The following is a 16,838-nucleotide window of genomic DNA, read 5'->3' on the forward strand; positions in this document are numbered from 1 at the left end:
CATCTTCAAGAGCTTTCCCCCTCCTCTTTTTTGGAGACAGAGTAACTTGATGTAACTTGTATCGAAATTACACACTCTTCTTCCCTCTCAAATTTAAGTGTATCATATTCAGGGGAAAGGTACATATGGTTTTCTTTAGCAGCTCATTTCTGGAGTTTGACAAGCAGAGCAGCATTTTAGTAAGAACAATTCTCATAACAAAATCTGAAATTAAGGATTATGGTCTTAATACCTGCCACTTTCTACAGAGCTGGGAGAAGTGGACACAAATTACAGGAGGGAAATACTCCTTCCTTGGAAGACTAATTTTAAACAGGCACAAAAAAAGTAAAGCTAATAATTTTTTCATCCTAGACTTAAACAGCAAAGGCATTGAAAGCCAGAGAAAGAGCATTGCATAGTTAGTTACTTGAATTGAATTGTCAATATGATTAATTGGCTTGTAAAAATCTACAGATCTTCCACAAGTAAAAACAGGATAAAAAACCAGTATCTTTCAGCCACTCTCTGGAGGAAAGCCTAAACAGATCACCAGTAGTACAAGTAACATACAAATTTTAAAAACAGAGTAAAGTTCCACAGTTTATGGCCAAGGAATTCGCTAAATATGTTACGGAGGTAGTCTAAGATGCTAGTTAAGACTAGCTTTCTACATAAGCTTGGCTTTCAAGCTCTGCTCTCTCTCCCTCACGCACAGCAACACGCATGGACCAAAAGAATGGACAGGAACCCCTCAAAAGGCATAATCAAGAAGAAAAGAGAGATTCATAATTACAGCTCAGCCTGTTCACTTTTGAATGCTTTAACCAAACATTGTCTAATTTGCTTATCAAGATTACTGACACAGACTGCAAAGGTTAAGCCAATTCACTATTACGACATGATTTCATTTTCAAAATATCTTCCATTCCACTCATGCAACATCAATCTTCAACAACTTCAATAAAAATGGAATTATTTAATTTCAAAAAAATACCGCTAAATATGTGCTAATTTTTTTTTCTTGTGTAACATACAGGATGCAATATCTCTTACTTAAAGGTCAGATGGCACTGCATTCACTATTGCATTGCTAAAGGGTTCCTGAAGTAAACTTCTGAGTTCCTTTACATCCAGTTTTGGCAGTTACCAAACAGCCGTGATTATCACTGAATGCTCTAGCAACTCAGACTCTGTAAATATTACTTGCCATGCTAAATTCAGATAAACCAGAATAAGAGCTTTTAATACTTTTTTTAATACTACTTATATCAGCCTGGCCAGACCACTTACATCCAGTTCTTCTCCTATGTATTTGCAAGATAACCCTCCCCCTCACTTCTGCTGAATCATGTAAGACCATATGTTAATCAGACATTACTATGCTAAACCTGAAAACAGAATTACATTGTCTTATTCCACACAATTTTAAGAACATTTTCCATTCTGTGTGATGCTACCAGATGTGTAATCTACACTTGAGACATCCAAGCATACACTAAGAAAAACACAGGCAAGGACTGGCCCAGGAATCCGTTATCAGGATTAGCATGCCATTCTGATCTGCTTCTGGATCATCTGCATTGAGCATGTCACCCTGCCCTTTGAAGACCTTTTACTCTCTCCAGCTATTCCTATATTCCAATCAACATTAGAGACTCTGGTTCAGAGACTGCTGAAAACTTCAAAACCTCTAGAATTAAACATATATATGCAAAACCACCACGTTCAGTGACTAAGGCGAAATCTCTGGATATCTATGGTTCCATGACTGTTGAAAAGCACGCCTATAACAAATCTTTCTGCAAAACAGTGCTAACTGCAGCAACATTTGTTCTATTCTTTTCATTATTTTCACTTTCACAATGAAATGCCTGTTCCAGCATTCTACCTGCTAGCTGCAAACGTTAAGAGGAAAAGTTCTCTGCTTACCTGGTAATTCCCTTTCAGTAGTAAGGTCCACAGATCCTTTCAGCCTGCTTGCAGCTTGGGGGTAAACCAGACTCATCAGTCATAGGCATCAGAATATCCTTCCCATCTAAAGAAATTCACCCTCCCCACGTTAAAAGTTTCTAAAGCCAAAATAAGGCTATCCTACTTTCTTTTATCAGAGACTGTGCAGTCCTCTTGAAGAAAAACAAAAAAGGGGAAGGGGAGGCTGTGAATGATGGGGATACTACAAATCATTATATTTCTATGATCTTTTGTTGAATTCTCAGGATTTCAAGATCATGTTCAAGTAAGAGACCATCTGTACATATTCAGGGGAGGAATAAAGACTGCGTATGGCGGAGGAAAGCTTTTTTTATTTACCACGTAGGGAACTTTCAAAATACCCTTCCTGCCAGTCATGAATAATCTCATAATTTAAAGCTTAGCATCCAAAAAAACTAAAAGTAATCTGGCAATCTTTATCTTTTCCGTGCACAGACAAGACTGCTGAAAAAATTGTGAAAGCTAAAAACTGGGTATCAGTTAGATGTCTGGTGTGCTGATGGACAGCAGCTCTTAAATTGTAATTTAAAGCACAGTAGTGAAGCTCTGCCCTTTGCTTCAGTCATTTAAGAAGCTTGTTGATTTTGTTGTCCCCACAGAATTTGACAGATAACTGTCTTTTTCAAACATGCATTTCATGCTGAAAGGACTGGTTTTTCAGCTAAGGACAATTCCTCGTGAAGCACCCTCCTGAGAGTCCAAAGCTAGATTAAACATCAGAGACATACATAAAAGGCTTTCCAAAGAAGGTAACTGGATCTCATTCAAGCCTAAGAACTACAAATAAATAATAATGTGCCCTCTGTAAGATAACCTGAAAAGCAGCACTATATGGCTCTCTAAAATCACAAATCTTTGCTGGTAAAAAGCCAATGTCACAGTGAGCTGAAGCCAACATTAGAGAATGAACACATATGGACAAAGAAGGTGCTAGGGACAGACAGACATTAGATTATTTATGCTACTACTGTAAGGCATGCCCTAGGAAGCCTCGATTTACTCAAATACCCTTACATACAAATACTCTGATTTTTGAATTTCAGTCATGCCTTGTGCTTTGGGTGCTACACAAATAAGTAAGTATTGAAGAGAAACCCTAGAAGTAAGTGGAAATTCCTAAATGTTACCAATGCTGGGAGGAACAGGTTATGCCTGCTTGTTAGGCAGCTCTACAGACACACAGAGTCCTGCAGAATAGGCAAGGAAATTACACTTGCTCTCATTAGACTGAGAAATGCTGTAAAAGACACTCCTACTCACAGCTTAAATGGCGTAACTTGTTTCTCCAAATAGTTCAACTACCCAACAGGACAAGTACTGCTCCAAGCTGCACCCACCTAATTATTAGCTTAAGTATCTCACATGTATTAACACTCACTGTTTTACTCCAGAGAGCAACCAAACTACAAGTTAGGAGAACACAAATCACAGAGAAACACAAAAAGGAGCACTGGTAACATTAAGATATTTTATCCAGTCCTAGAGTAGTGTATCACACATATTTTTAGCAAGCCCTGAAACAATACATGAGCTTAAAAGAGGAAGGCTACATCCAGCAGGGAAAAACTGTCAGCACATATACCAGAACTGGATAAGCCGATTGAAGTGGTCACACAGACTAAGAAAAGCTGACATAGTCTGAGCATGGCTATGAATAAGCACAAGGAGAGGCAAAATGTTCAAAGAAGGCCCTGCCTATGTTCTTCAAACATCCAGTTGTGACCCTTAAAAATACTCCTTTTAGCAACACAAAGGAAAAGAAAAATATAAAAGGTCTGTGCAGAAGAATTCTTAATGGCACAGTAAAAATATTAATGGAACTCTACATATCAATGGTTTGAACAAGCTCAGCCACTGGCCTGGGACAGTGAAGTTGAAGTCTGGCAGTCACTCACCTTATACATCAGACCATGGGAAAAACAGATTGAATATCCGAATTCACAAGGAAGACACACTTCCACTAATGGCTCACCGCAAGACAATTCAAGTCTATTATCTGCCATTAGGAAGAACTTTCTTACTAACATTTAAATTACTACTGTTTGTAAAGTATTTGCCAATGCTTTTGCTGCTTTCCCCATTAAGACAGTAAGGCAAATTTGCATTGCCACAAGATTTTAAGTAGGTAGCTAAAAAAAAGAAACAAAAAAAGACCCTAAGTATACACTGATCACGGTACTACACGAAGATGAATGAGATTTCACTGGCTGTATTAGGCAGCTTTCTAGAAAGCACCATAAGCACCATAAGAAGAACCTAAGAAATTAGGATGCATTTCCCCAAGTTTCCGCATGCTCTAGTCATTAGAAGACCTGCAAAAAGCACATGGACTTCAAATTTTTCCCCAAACATGCCCAACTAGAGTAGAATAAAACACCAGTATGGTTTTTTTGTTTGCTCACTATTTGACAGATCTCACACAGAGTGCACACAGGTCCAGCCTATTCCAAAAAATAACACCATGCATTATTATCCAAAGGACACTGAAACTCCAGTAAGGCATTTGCAAACATATCCAAACACTTTTAAGAGCTTTACTTAGTCTGTTCAGTCAGAAAAACACAATTAGCATTACCTTCTAATTCCCACCACTTTTTGGGTCCCAGTAGAACAAAGGAGGAGACAAAGAGTACAAGTATGCAACCTTTGGAGAAGCCACAGAGCATTTCATTACTTTTACCAAACGCAGGTTGGTTGGCTGCACCATCAAATATACTTGCAATAAATGATGAAAATTTTGTAAACTAAAAAAGGAAAGTTGCACTTGTTGGTAGCCAGACTGAAAAAAAACAAATCTCTAACCTAAGTATCTAATGCTAAAAATCCAGTAAAATTCCCTCTCAGAAGCAATCTATAAGGACTTCAGGTTGCTAGTTCGCTACAAAGATGACTTCCCAATAATTTCCAGTTGGAACCAGACAGGATCTCTATCTGTTGCCAAGACATTCCTCAACACACTTCAGGAACAGTTACATTTTGGGTGGATACCCCATGAGTTTCCCTCATGCTACATTAACATTCTTCTGAGTTCAAAAGCATCCAACCTTAGTACAAGCTTACTGTTGACTTTCCAACTGCCAGATTCCCACCTACTGGGAATACCTGATGAGAAAAAAAACAAGAGTCCCACACATTTGTCTCTGCTTCTTTAAGCATAAACTTGATAATAAAAACCTCTACTAATGAGATTAAAGTGTTTTTGGAAAAATACAATATTCATATTCTAGACAGCAAATGTGGGAACACTTCCCAGATCAAAGCAGGCCTGTCAGACTTGAATAAATGTCTATATCTCAGAAGAAATCTCCAAGACCACCAGGATGAGCACATGGGTCTTCCTGATGCAAGTGAGAACCCCAGATTTTTAGCTTCAATACTGGGAATCAATACTGACCTTGAGGGAGGAGGGCTTACACTGCTCTGTTCTGCAACAGCTCACACAGGGCTGGAAATAGTATGACAGCATTTCCATGAACTGCTTAGGACCAGTATGAGGCAAATTTTTACTTTTTTTTCTTGCACAGCTCCATATACTGACATCTCTACAAACCTCTGGTATCCCCATTTTAACCAAAGTCGTTTCCAGTCATTTGCTCCAGAACAGAGTCTTTCACCACTCACACTACCAAATGACAGGTAGGACAAGCAAGAAGCCACAGCCACCACAGCCAGTGAGCTCTCAAGGAAGCCAGCAACCTTCCTCTAGCTACTGTCTGCAAAGCAGCAGCCCACCTCATGCTTTGGCAATCATTTCAGCTTGTCATGTTTCTTATATTTATTTTCAGAATCAGGCAGGATCCCAAATTTTTGACCTTGGTTTTCAGTAACTGCAAAGTCTGAACAGGTCTGTTTTTAGCTGCTAGTGCTGGAAAAGCTGCATGAAAAGTTTTGTGGACTTCTACAGAACAGGAAGAATGTCACAAAAGCCTTGGCCCATGCAATTTTTAGGTAAGACTTTCCCCTAGTCACTGGGTGCACATTAACTCTACGGGTTAGTGCTTGCAGAAGGTTTCAAAGGACATTTTCTGCTTCCCTTCCTGCTGGAATGGTTCCAGTTGACAGCTTTCATACCCATGAGAAGTGGCTAAAGTAATCCTCGTCTGAACTTGACTACATTGCAGGGGCTCTTATTATTAAAATCCTTTCAAGAAGACTCCTGTTTAGAAACAGCTGGAATTGACTGAACCAACAACAAATCAATGCAAAGGGTAATAGACCTGTGCAGCTATTTGCCAGGGGAGAATACTAAAGATGTCTACGCATGCTCAAGGAGAAACTGGACAAGTACGTTGAAGAGAGATTCACTATGGGCTATCAATTAGATAAACCAAAACTCTTAAGCTCAGGAAGTCCTCTGAACCAGAAACAGTCAGAGGATGCAAAGAGAAATCATCAAATACACACTTTTCTTTTTAATTCTCACTAGGCATCTACTTACTGTAACTGTAGAAGGAAGTTGGGGTAGATGAGCCTTTGAGATGAACTAGCAGAGTCATTCTCATGTATTCAACTGAGGCAACATGGAATTACCTCTTCTCCTTCAAACTGGAAAAGATACCCTTCTCCCCACTAACAGGACAGAGATTTCCCTTCTGAAAGTATGAATGTTCATTTCAGACAAAAGGAGACAGATAAACACTGTTCACTTTCCACATGTCTCCACTTTGGAAGTCTGTCGTTGCAACTCTGCTCTACTTTCCAGAGTTAACAAACACATCTTAAAAGCTTATAAAATTTCACCTTTAAGAGTTGTTCCTTTCATCTCCACAGCTCCCACTGGAGTTTTTTTTCAGAACCAGACTGCTCCCATAGTTAGTTATGAACCTTCTAATTTCCATCCTGATCCCTGCCAGCTTTTACCCATCTGTTCTTGTGCCAACAATTGCCTGGTTTTGAGCTAAGCTGCAAACCATCTGACACGCTCACAATAATGGATCAATGATCTACTGCAACGTAGGAAAGCAAAAGGTCAGATTGACATCACAAAACACCTAATTAATTTTGCACCTAAAATTCCAAGTTACTCTAAATCACAGAGAAAGTAGTTGAACCATACACATACATGCTGAAGATTCTGCATTAGCCTGCTAATGTCAAGTGAAAATGCCGAGGGGTTTCTTTAACCAGATCCCTCAGACTTGAAAGAATAGAAAAAATAAGAACAGACCTGTAAATAATTTTATAGGAGTGTCACATACAATTATGCAAGTCATTGATACAATAAGCATAACAATAATGAGAAAATAAATTAAGGGAGTAATATAGTATAAAAAACTTACTTTCCAATGTTTTCAGGTAGTGCTTGCAGAGAGATGTCGTTTACTGAAAGACACGTTAGATTCTGCAATTCAGGAAAGCTTTCAGGCAACCTACGGAGATATTAATTCAAATCAAGGACTTCCAGCAGAAGTATTCTCATTCATGTGAACAAGAGTTTATTTAGCAAATACACACAGAGGGAGACGTTCCCAGACTTCAGCATGACTCTCAGAGAATTCTAAGGATCATAATAAGAAAAAAACCTATGATTTACTGACTTTAAAGTTTATTCTGTGTCAAAGAATAGGTAATATACTTGTCTCCCAGCCCCCCTCTTCCCTGTCCCCAATTTGGAACTTCAAAAAGCTGTAGTTACGCACTGTGAACATTTTAAGCATTTTCACAAAAATTAAAAAGAAAATCAAACATTAAAAAACCAAAACTTTTTTACTATTATTTTCTTGTATCACCAAATGGTAAAATAATTAAAATTTATTTTTATTCAGGCTTCAGTTACATACATGCTTATAGCATGGTCATTCTATATTAGATACTAAGCTGCTCTTCAATTGCTGCTTTTTGAAGAAACAGTCTGTTCACTATGAAGACAATGTTCTGTGTTACAGCATTCCACATTTACTGGTTCACAACACAACAGCATGTAATCCCTCCCTTCTTACACTATAAAATGCAGTCATATGCAAAACACTCCCAAAGTTACCAAAGCCTTTAGGTCTATCACTCAGTCGGTCTCCTGCAAGGCTTGGCTCCCCCTTCCCTTCACACTGATGGATTCCTGTACTACTCGCTGGCAGCCCAGTCGCACCAAGCAGCTCAGTTTGCAGTTGCACAGGAGACAGGATGGGGTAATAGGGCCAATGAGGTAAAGGAGAAGAAGCCCCTGGCCCAGCCACCCAACTTGTGCTTGACTCCCAGAGCATGCCACCTAAGCTCAAGCTGTAGAATTTGGTTTGGCTCCTGCTCTCCCCATCACTCAGCTCAAGGCACATGATATGACCTGCAGGCAACTAGCCAAAGGGAGACACACACCTACAGGCAAATATAACTGTGCTCAATGGGATGGGGAGAAGGAAAAAGGCAAATTAAATTGGGGAGGGAGGGGGGAAGGCTTTTCATGTGCTCAACTCTGTACTACAGTGCTGATCATTATCTGAACCTTATTAACAGAACGTGTTCAATATCTTCAAAATGTGAGCTTCACTGGAACAATTCACTATCACTTAGACTCTAGCAGGTTTAAGAGTGGAGTTAAATGGTTTGATTATCTTTTGCTGAGCCCTGAAGTTGACAGATAGCTGGACTCAATGATCACAATAGGTCCCTTCCAATTAGAACTGTTATATTCTATCTGTAGCATGCAGTGGACTTCCAGTCTAAACTGTAATAAATGCACCTGCTTTTAATCAATATAAACCTGAAATCATCTGAAAACAGCTGGGAAAATGGTCCACCAGCCAGTTTTAATGCTCCAGTTTCATCAATCATTTAAGTTTGACAATGAGGCAACATACACTGCAATAGTGGTAGGACATTGATCAGGAAGATCTCCGACTGGCTTTTAAGCTTAGAGGAAATAAGGACAAGAATTAATGGCTAAAAAATTTCCAGAATATTACACAGAAAAGGAAATAACTACTAGACTTTCTCACTCTGCCTGGGCAAATCAGTGCCAAACTTACATGCTGTTGTTATACAGGTAAAACTGAAATTCTGGATCTCATGACAGAAATACCCGGCAACCGAACATGAACAGCTTCTGGTATCTGTGCTTTCCAACTTGGAGTGATGTTTTCCAGGACACACATACACTTTGGAGCCACTTCATCATGAATTTTTAAAATTCCCTTAAATTGTCTACAAAGAGGTAGGAGATCTATTTCAACACCATTGAAAAACTCTTTTGTGAATTCCACGAAGCTATAGCTGTGCATTACAAGTACTATTTGAGGAAACACATTACCTAGGCCTCAGGCCTTACTGAGCACAAAAAATGAAGAAAAATAACTAGAACGCTACTACTGACAGTTTTGATTTCAATACCCCAAGATGCAGCTCTGAGCTTTATATGCTGCACACTGATGCCTGGAAAAAAGCTGTTCAATGACCCTCACCACTTGCATATCCAAACATCAGTTCAGCGTCAGTTTGCTTTGCCGGATTTTTGTGGTATTATTATCCTCACTGTATAAATAGGCTACAGAGCCACAGGGATTAAGATCACAAGTGTCCCTTTAATGCCCAGAGATGTGACTTTCCAGAGAACTTAGGAAGCACTATGGGTGATATTCAAAGCGCACTTCTGAAGAATCTAAGCTGCACACGTGGAAGAAGCCATCTTGCGAAACCACTGCAGCAGCTTAAGCTATTACACACACACTCCTGCTTCTCAGCACTCTGGCAGACCAGCCAGCCAGCTAACCCTGCAAGTATTCCTAACCATCTCAGTGCAAAGCAAAGCAGGTCAGTGAGCACCCACTATGAACGCTCTGGCTTATGTGACTTGCTCAGCATCACAAAGGAGTTCTGTGGCAATGGTTGGCTTAAGAAATAGTTCTCCAAATAGTATGTAAAAGCTTTAACTAGCAGATCCTCTCTTCCTTGCCATCTCCACCCTCACTTCACTAGATAAATTCCAAATTCTGCAGCAAATTGAGCAGAGAAACAAAACTCTTCTGTACTAAAAGTGCACATAACCTCCAAACCTCAGCTCATCAGAACACAGCCTGGCAGCAGACACAGTAGCCACTGACACACACAGTCATTTCTGCCTCATGTTACTGCATGTCGCTGTGTTCCAATTGATGGGAGAGTGATGAAATGCTAGTCCAAGTTTTAATCATTAGTAAAAGCCATTATCTGCAGCAGCTGATCTACAGTCTATTCCAAATCGTCAGACACCTGGGTTTGTGCCAATGCATTTGCACTAACCATTGCTTTATCTCTCCCAAGTATGAGCATGGTATTCCTATGCACATAAGAAAAGGAATGAAAATTACTTTATAGACAATCAGATTTACATTTTTCCTGGTTGACTAACAAATTTCATCTCCTCCCAGGAAAGATGCATATCACTTTTTACATCTAAACTTTTGCTGCGGTCCTTGCCAGAGACAAGCAGTGTTGGGAAGATTACATAGACAGCACAGATCACAATTTTTAAGGACTTATTTAAAATTGTAATTGTTACAGTAAAATTGCAATTCTGGTATGTCAAGTACTAAGAAGAAGGTGGAAGTTACCTAGTCAGGGGATTCCCACTGAAATCTGCTACCTGTAGTGCTCTGCAGAATGAGATGCTTTCTGGTATTTCAGGAATATCTGCAGAAGAAAAAAAAAGGAAAAAAAAATTGTCAGCAGCTGTACTTTATTTACACTGAAATTATTGCTTCATTACATTGAGTAACTTGCCACTGGCAAGGAGCTACCTTGGTATCTTTCAAGACATTTCAACATGCTTCATGTCCAAGTACATAACTATTGAAGCAGAGCCATTTTGTGCTTTTTCACATCCCATTTTCCCCTCCTGCTCCATGTTCATCTTCCTACTAATCACCTGTCCTTGGACTGATCTTTATCAGGATCTGCCCATCAAAAAAACCAGACAACCTATGTGCTAGGACTGTCCTAAACAACCGATTATAATCCGAACCTCTTGTGATTTGATCAACACATGCCCATACTCTGTAGTGGAAAAAAGTACGTGTGGAGGGAAAACAAGGGAAAGAAGAAGAGAATGTGCAAGTCTTTCCACCTGCAACATACACTCATGAACCAGCTACCCTCACACTAAAGCCAGACAATTTGAAAATATTATTCAAACTGACAAGGTGCAAATAAGCACTAGTACACTATTTCAGATTGCCAGAAAGTAAAGAAATATCTTGAAACAGACCTTTTTTTTCAAATAACTTCGATATAACAGGTTTACCTACTGAAGTCAGGTAAGTCTTAAAAATAAAACTGTTTTCTTGCCCTCTTACAGCAAACTGTATCTCTACAAATACACTGTGGGTCTTCTAATTAAGTCCTTGTTTACCATCACTGAGATCTAGCAAAACTGAAACAAATACTTTCCGTTTCCTCGAATCTCAAAATAAAGATTTATGATCCATTTTGAAAATAATTCAAAAAAGAAGAGGCAAAACTTAGAATTCTGTTTCCAAGTTTTTTTGCTATTTCCATTTTTACTACAGAGCATTGTGTCTACTCCATCTCCTCGTCTTGCTATTCCCATCACAAATAATAGTTTGGGAAATGCCTGCATAGATTTTCCTCATGCAAGTGGTACCATTGACCTCAGCAGCCATGTGTGATCTAAATATGTCGGAAAAAATTTGGAAGTTAGGTCTCTTCCTACCTAAGTAACTCAGAATTGACTCCTTATGTATTTTGTTGATTTTTCTCCCCAAAAGAGGTGTGATGGAGAAAGAAGTGTAGGAGGGAAGAAAGTACCTTCTCATCACGTTTATCTCTTACCAAGTAATCTGAGCAAATGCATCCACTTTGAATGATTCCCAGCTCAGAACCCAATCACAGAATGGCTTGGATTGGAAGGGATCATGTAGTTCCAATCCCCCTACCATAGGCAGGGATACCTTTCACTACATCAGGTTGCTCAGAGCCCCACCCAATCTATCCTTGAACCCTTCCAGGGATGTGGTATCTGCAACTTCTCCAGGCAACCTGTTCCAGTGCCTCACTACCCTCACAGTGAATAATTTCTTCCTAATCTAAACCAATTCAAATAGATGTTTTAACTTTCACCTTGCATTCATGTACACACACAACCCTTTCACACAGATACACACTTTTCTGTGTGACTCATTCTCACAGATTAAAAACAAAGAAACACGCAAACCAGAAAAAAGCAAAGCTGAAGTAAAAATAACTATCCTAGTTTGTTTGAGGAAAAAAATACAAATACATAAAAATGCAGCATATAAAGCAGAAGGTAAATCCTCAATGGCAAAGTTTCTGAAACTAATCATGTTACTGATTTCCTCCACCAAAGTATAATGTCATTGCCATACTGCAAATAATCTCTCTTCTACTTCTGTATTATGTACTACAAAACCCAGAAAATATTCCTTCTCAGCAAAACTATTTTGATAAGTTTTTTTCTTTTACAAAAGTCTTGGGTATTATCTGTAAAAGCCAATATGTATCTGAGCTAAGTAAGAATTACTCCAGTACAGGATACTACTTGAAATAAGGCAGTATAGGCACTGTTTACAGTCTGAATGCATTCACAAATTACTAAATCTGTTTTGAAAATAAAATGTGCTTTTCCAGACTATGACGTCACTACATGAGCAAAACTCTTCAGTAAGAAATGTTAAGAGACACAGGAAAAGAAGGGAAATTCCATTTTTATGGGATTTTTTGCACATAATCTCTGACCCAGGAGACCAGGGTAAATGCATGTTGGAAGGAAGACTTGCCCTTGGTCAAGGAGGACTGGGTTAGAGAAGACCTAGGCAGACTTGTTATCCAGAAGTCCATGGGCCCTGTCAAGATGCTTCCACTAGTGCTGAGGGAGCTGGTGGAAACCATGGCTAGTCTGCTCACAATCATCTTCAAAAGGTCATGGGGATCAGGAGAGGTGTCTAAGGACTGGAAGAAAGCAAATGTCACCCTGGTCTTCAAAAAAAGGTAATAAGGAAGACCCAAGGAACTGCCAGCCAGTCAGCCTCACATCAAACCCTCTAACAAGGTGATCAGGAGTAGTCAGCATGGATTCACTAAAGGTAAATCCTGCTTCACCAACTGATTGCCTTCTACAATGAAACAACTACCTGGGTGGATGAGGGGAAAGCACTGCATATTTTCTACCTTGACTTCAGCAGGGCTTTTGACACTGTCATCCATGATAACCTTAGAGCCAAACTGAATAAAATGTCCAGCACACAGCTAGATAAACACATTGTGGTGGGTGAGCAACTGGCTGACAGGTCAAGCACAGAGGGTAATAGTAAATGGGGGAACATCAGACTGGTGACTTGTCACTAGTGAGGTTCCACAGGGCTCCATCTTAGGCCCTCTGCTCTTGAACACCTTCATAAATTACTTGGAGTCAGGACTGGAAAGGATACTAAGCAAGTTTGCAGATGATACAAAACTGGGAGGAGCCGCTGACTCCCTCAAAGGCGGGGAGGCCCTGCAGAGAGACCTCAACAAATTAAGAGAACTGGGCAATCGCCAACCACATGAGGTTCAACGAGGGGAAGTGCCGGATTCTGCACCAGGGATGGGGCAAACCTGGATGTTTGTACAGACTGGGGAATGAGAGGCTGGAAAGCAGTGCCATGGAAAGGGACCTGGGGGTCCTGGTCGATGGCAAGTTGAATGTGAGTCAGCAGTGCCCTGGCAGCCAGGAGGGCCAACCATGTCCGGGGGGGGCATCAGGCAAAGCATCATCAGACAGTCGAGGGAGGTGATTGTCCCGCTCTGCTCTGCACTAGGGTGGCCTCCCCTTGAATATTGTCTGCAGTTTTGGGCACCACAATATAAGAAAGATATTAAGCCATTAGAGAGTGCCCAAAGGAAGGCAATGAAGATGGTGAAGGGCCTTGAGGGGAAGCTGTATGAGGAGCAGCTGAAGTCACTTGGTCTGTTCAGCCTGGAGAAGAGGAGACTGAGGGGAGACCTCATTGCAGTCTACAACTTCCTTTTAAGGGGAAGAGGAGGGGCAGGCACTGATCTCTTCTCAGTGCTGACTGGTGACAGGACCCAAGGGAATGGCCTGAAGTTGTGTCAGGGGAGGTTTAGGTTGGATATTAGAAAAAGGTTTTTCACCGAGAGGGTGGTTGGGCGCTGGAACAGGCTCCCTGGGGAAGTGTTCACAGCCCCAAGGCTGACAGAGTTCAAGAAGCATTTGGACAATGCTCTCAGGCACGTGGTGTGATTCTTGGGAATGGCCCCGTGCAGGGCTAAGGGTTGGATTTGACAATCCTTGTGGGTCCCTTCCAACTTGTCATATTCTGTGAAGTATTTGAAGGGAGGGTGTCAAGAGGATGGAGCCAGGCTCTTCTCGGTGGTGCCAAGCAGTAGGACAAGAGGGGCAAAAACTGATGCACAGGAAGTTCCACCTAAAGATGAGGAAGAACTTCTTTACTGTGCAGGTAACCAAGCACTGGAGTAGACTGCTCAGAGAGGTTGTGGAGTCTCCCTCACTGGAGATATTCAAGAACCATCTAGACACAACTCTGTGCAATGGGAGCAGGGAGATTGCCTCAGATGACCCACTGTGGTCCTTTTCAACCTTCCTCATTCTCTGATTCTGTAAAGTGCATTTTCTTTCCCCCCTTGATACCTTCACTATTCACTTTTCTCCTCTGCCTGTATGGACAAAGGATGGACAAAAATTCAGTGCAACTGTTTGAAGTGAGGATCATTATATATTTATACAAGATTGAAATATAACTCATTTTAATTGCAAGGCATCTTAAAAAGATTTCTCAGGTAAAACACAACCAAGTTAGGAGCAGATACTTTATCACTATATATGAAGACTAGTGTAACACTGAATTGTAGAATTCAGAAGAGAATAGGCGAGCAGCATTTTAGTATATGACAAAAAAAATGAGTGATAATTATAGCAGAGAAGATAATGGCACATAACAATAGCATTGACATAATCAACTGGAATGCAGCAGAGGATATTAAAATATATAAAGAAGTTCTTTTGTCTCTTGATGGATTATGAAGTTTTCACCATTAGTGCGGAGTACTCTATTTCGTTACAGACATTAACATATATGTCTCTGCCAATATCAGCAACAGTAAGGTCGAATACTTTTCTTGCCACTGCTGGATAACCAGCTCAAATCCTACTTAAATATCTAGGATTCTTCTAATGCTACACTCTGACGAACACTCTGCATCTACATGATGTCCCAGATGTTCTAGCATACAAACTGTGCAGCGTTGCTAATAATAAAGCCATAAACCAAGCATAAGCCCTGTGACATGTGACAGTACAAATACACTGGTAGCAGAAAAGTTGTGGTAGCAGAAGTGGATCAAAATCAAGCCTGGCAGTCATGTATACAAGAGGGCATGCGTACTCCTCTCCATTCAATACAACCTCTTCGGATGTTTATTGTTATAGTTTGCACAAGAATTTGCTAATGATTTAGCAAGCTCTGTATAAGTCACTTTAGAAGCAAGTTTGACATTAGGGAATTCTGTACTTCCCCTACTTTTCTTCCTCTAGTGGCTGGAGGGGTAGGGGGAGAAGATAATCTTATTTTTAAACTGATAAATCCTTTTGCATGGCACAATTTTGCAGCATTTTATATTGAATTTCAAGAACTGATAATATTTCATCTACCCAAAGCCTACACACCAGCACGCTTTACACATTCTGCAATAGCAAACACAATTTCCAATACCTAATCAATATCATGATAGAAATGTCTGGGAAAGTCCTATGATACAACAGGGCTACCAGACCAGAGCTACTCACACAGTGACTCTAGCTCAAAATAAAAAGTATTTTTGCGAGAATTTTGCTGAAGTCTCAGACATGAGAGATGCACCACATTCCTTAGGGAGAGTTCACAATGCTCGAGTCTAGGAAGTAACTACTGGATGCTGTCATATTTTCCAGCTATGAAGGAGACACAAAGCACTGTGCTTTAGGAGAGCTGGAGCTGGCACACTGCATACATTCCAGCAAAAGTCAACTGAATAGACCTGATCTACACAGTCATAGTGCAAGGCCCACCAACAGGTATACACAACACAAGCCAAGCAGCTTTAACTGCTTAGTGACTAGTAATTAGGCAGTTGATTGGTTTACACCAAATTTATACCCAGGGAAGCCCATTCTAGACTCCAAGAATGTGAATCCATGCAGCATTATCCCTCAAGAGAGATATCCAGCAGCAAAACAGATCTCATCCATCCAATTCAATACACAGATGATTTTTCCCCCTCCTCATATATATAATATACATTATCAACTACAGTATTTACACACACACACACACACACAGAGAAGGTCCATTGAAGCATTAAGCACTGCAATGCTCAAGTGATTTAGGAGACTAAAGGTTCTCTCATCGCTTCCATGGAAGTTCCTCTGTGCCACCCACCTTCTTAGGCTTCTCTGAGAGGCCTGCCCTTGTGAAAGTTCTGCTTTCCAGTCCTGCTCTCCACCTGCTCCACCTTCCAAACATGAGAGGAAGGAAACTGCCCACTTAGTCAAATACCTTTCAAGTAGGAATTTGTGCTGCAAATATTTGTTTGCCTTTGTGAAGGGCTCTCCAGCTGGAAAGCCCAGCTGAGCAGGCTGTTGTCTCACAGACACCACCACCACCACCACATTTCTCTACCCTCCAAAAAGCAGCCAAGTGCAGCTCCAAGAGGGTCTGACTCCAGGGGGAAGGGATGGTGGAAGGTTACTCATCCTCTCCCTCCATTTTCATGTTGAGATCCAGTCATACACAATGATCAGACAGGTTTCCTTTCTTCTAAAACCAGAAGGCTTTGCTACTATCTCTGAAGACTGAAGTAACCAACCTCTTTAGATCAAGTGCTACAATTTCTAGGCACATTGTGACAGGAGTCACACAGTTCTT

At 40.5% G+C, this 16,838-nt stretch overlaps 1 protein-coding gene across 2 annotated transcripts in view; it reads right to left on the reverse strand.

Moving 5' to 3' along the window:
- Nucleotides 1-16,838, reverse strand: part of LRRC1 (leucine rich repeat containing 1) — a 66,317-nt gene that overhangs the window by 26,790 nt on the left and 22,689 nt on the right. Inside the window, exons 1-3 of one of the 2 annotated variants that reach the window (XM_039380778.1) lie at nucleotides 10,680-10,732; nucleotides 10,494-10,572; nucleotides 7,254-7,343 (exon numbers count right to left, since the gene is read on the reverse strand). In XM_039380778.1, the coding sequence (XP_039236712.1) occupies nucleotides 7,254-7,343; nucleotides 10,494-10,572; nucleotides 10,680-10,707 (197 nt within the window). In that variant the 5' untranslated portion in view covers nucleotides 10,708-10,732. Of the gene's footprint in view, nucleotides 1-7,253; nucleotides 7,344-10,493; nucleotides 10,573-10,679; nucleotides 10,733-16,838 lie in introns of those variants that run through there. The other variant, XM_027724701.2, reaches the window with a different exon arrangement.

Source organism: Pipra filicauda, unplaced genomic scaffold (assembly GCF_003945595.2).
Source record: "Pipra filicauda isolate LSUMZ 115617 unplaced genomic scaffold, ASM394559v2 scaffold200_size1382263_pilon, whole genome shotgun sequence".
Lineage (NCBI taxonomy): Eukaryota > Metazoa > Chordata > Aves > Passeriformes > Pipridae > Pipra > Pipra filicauda.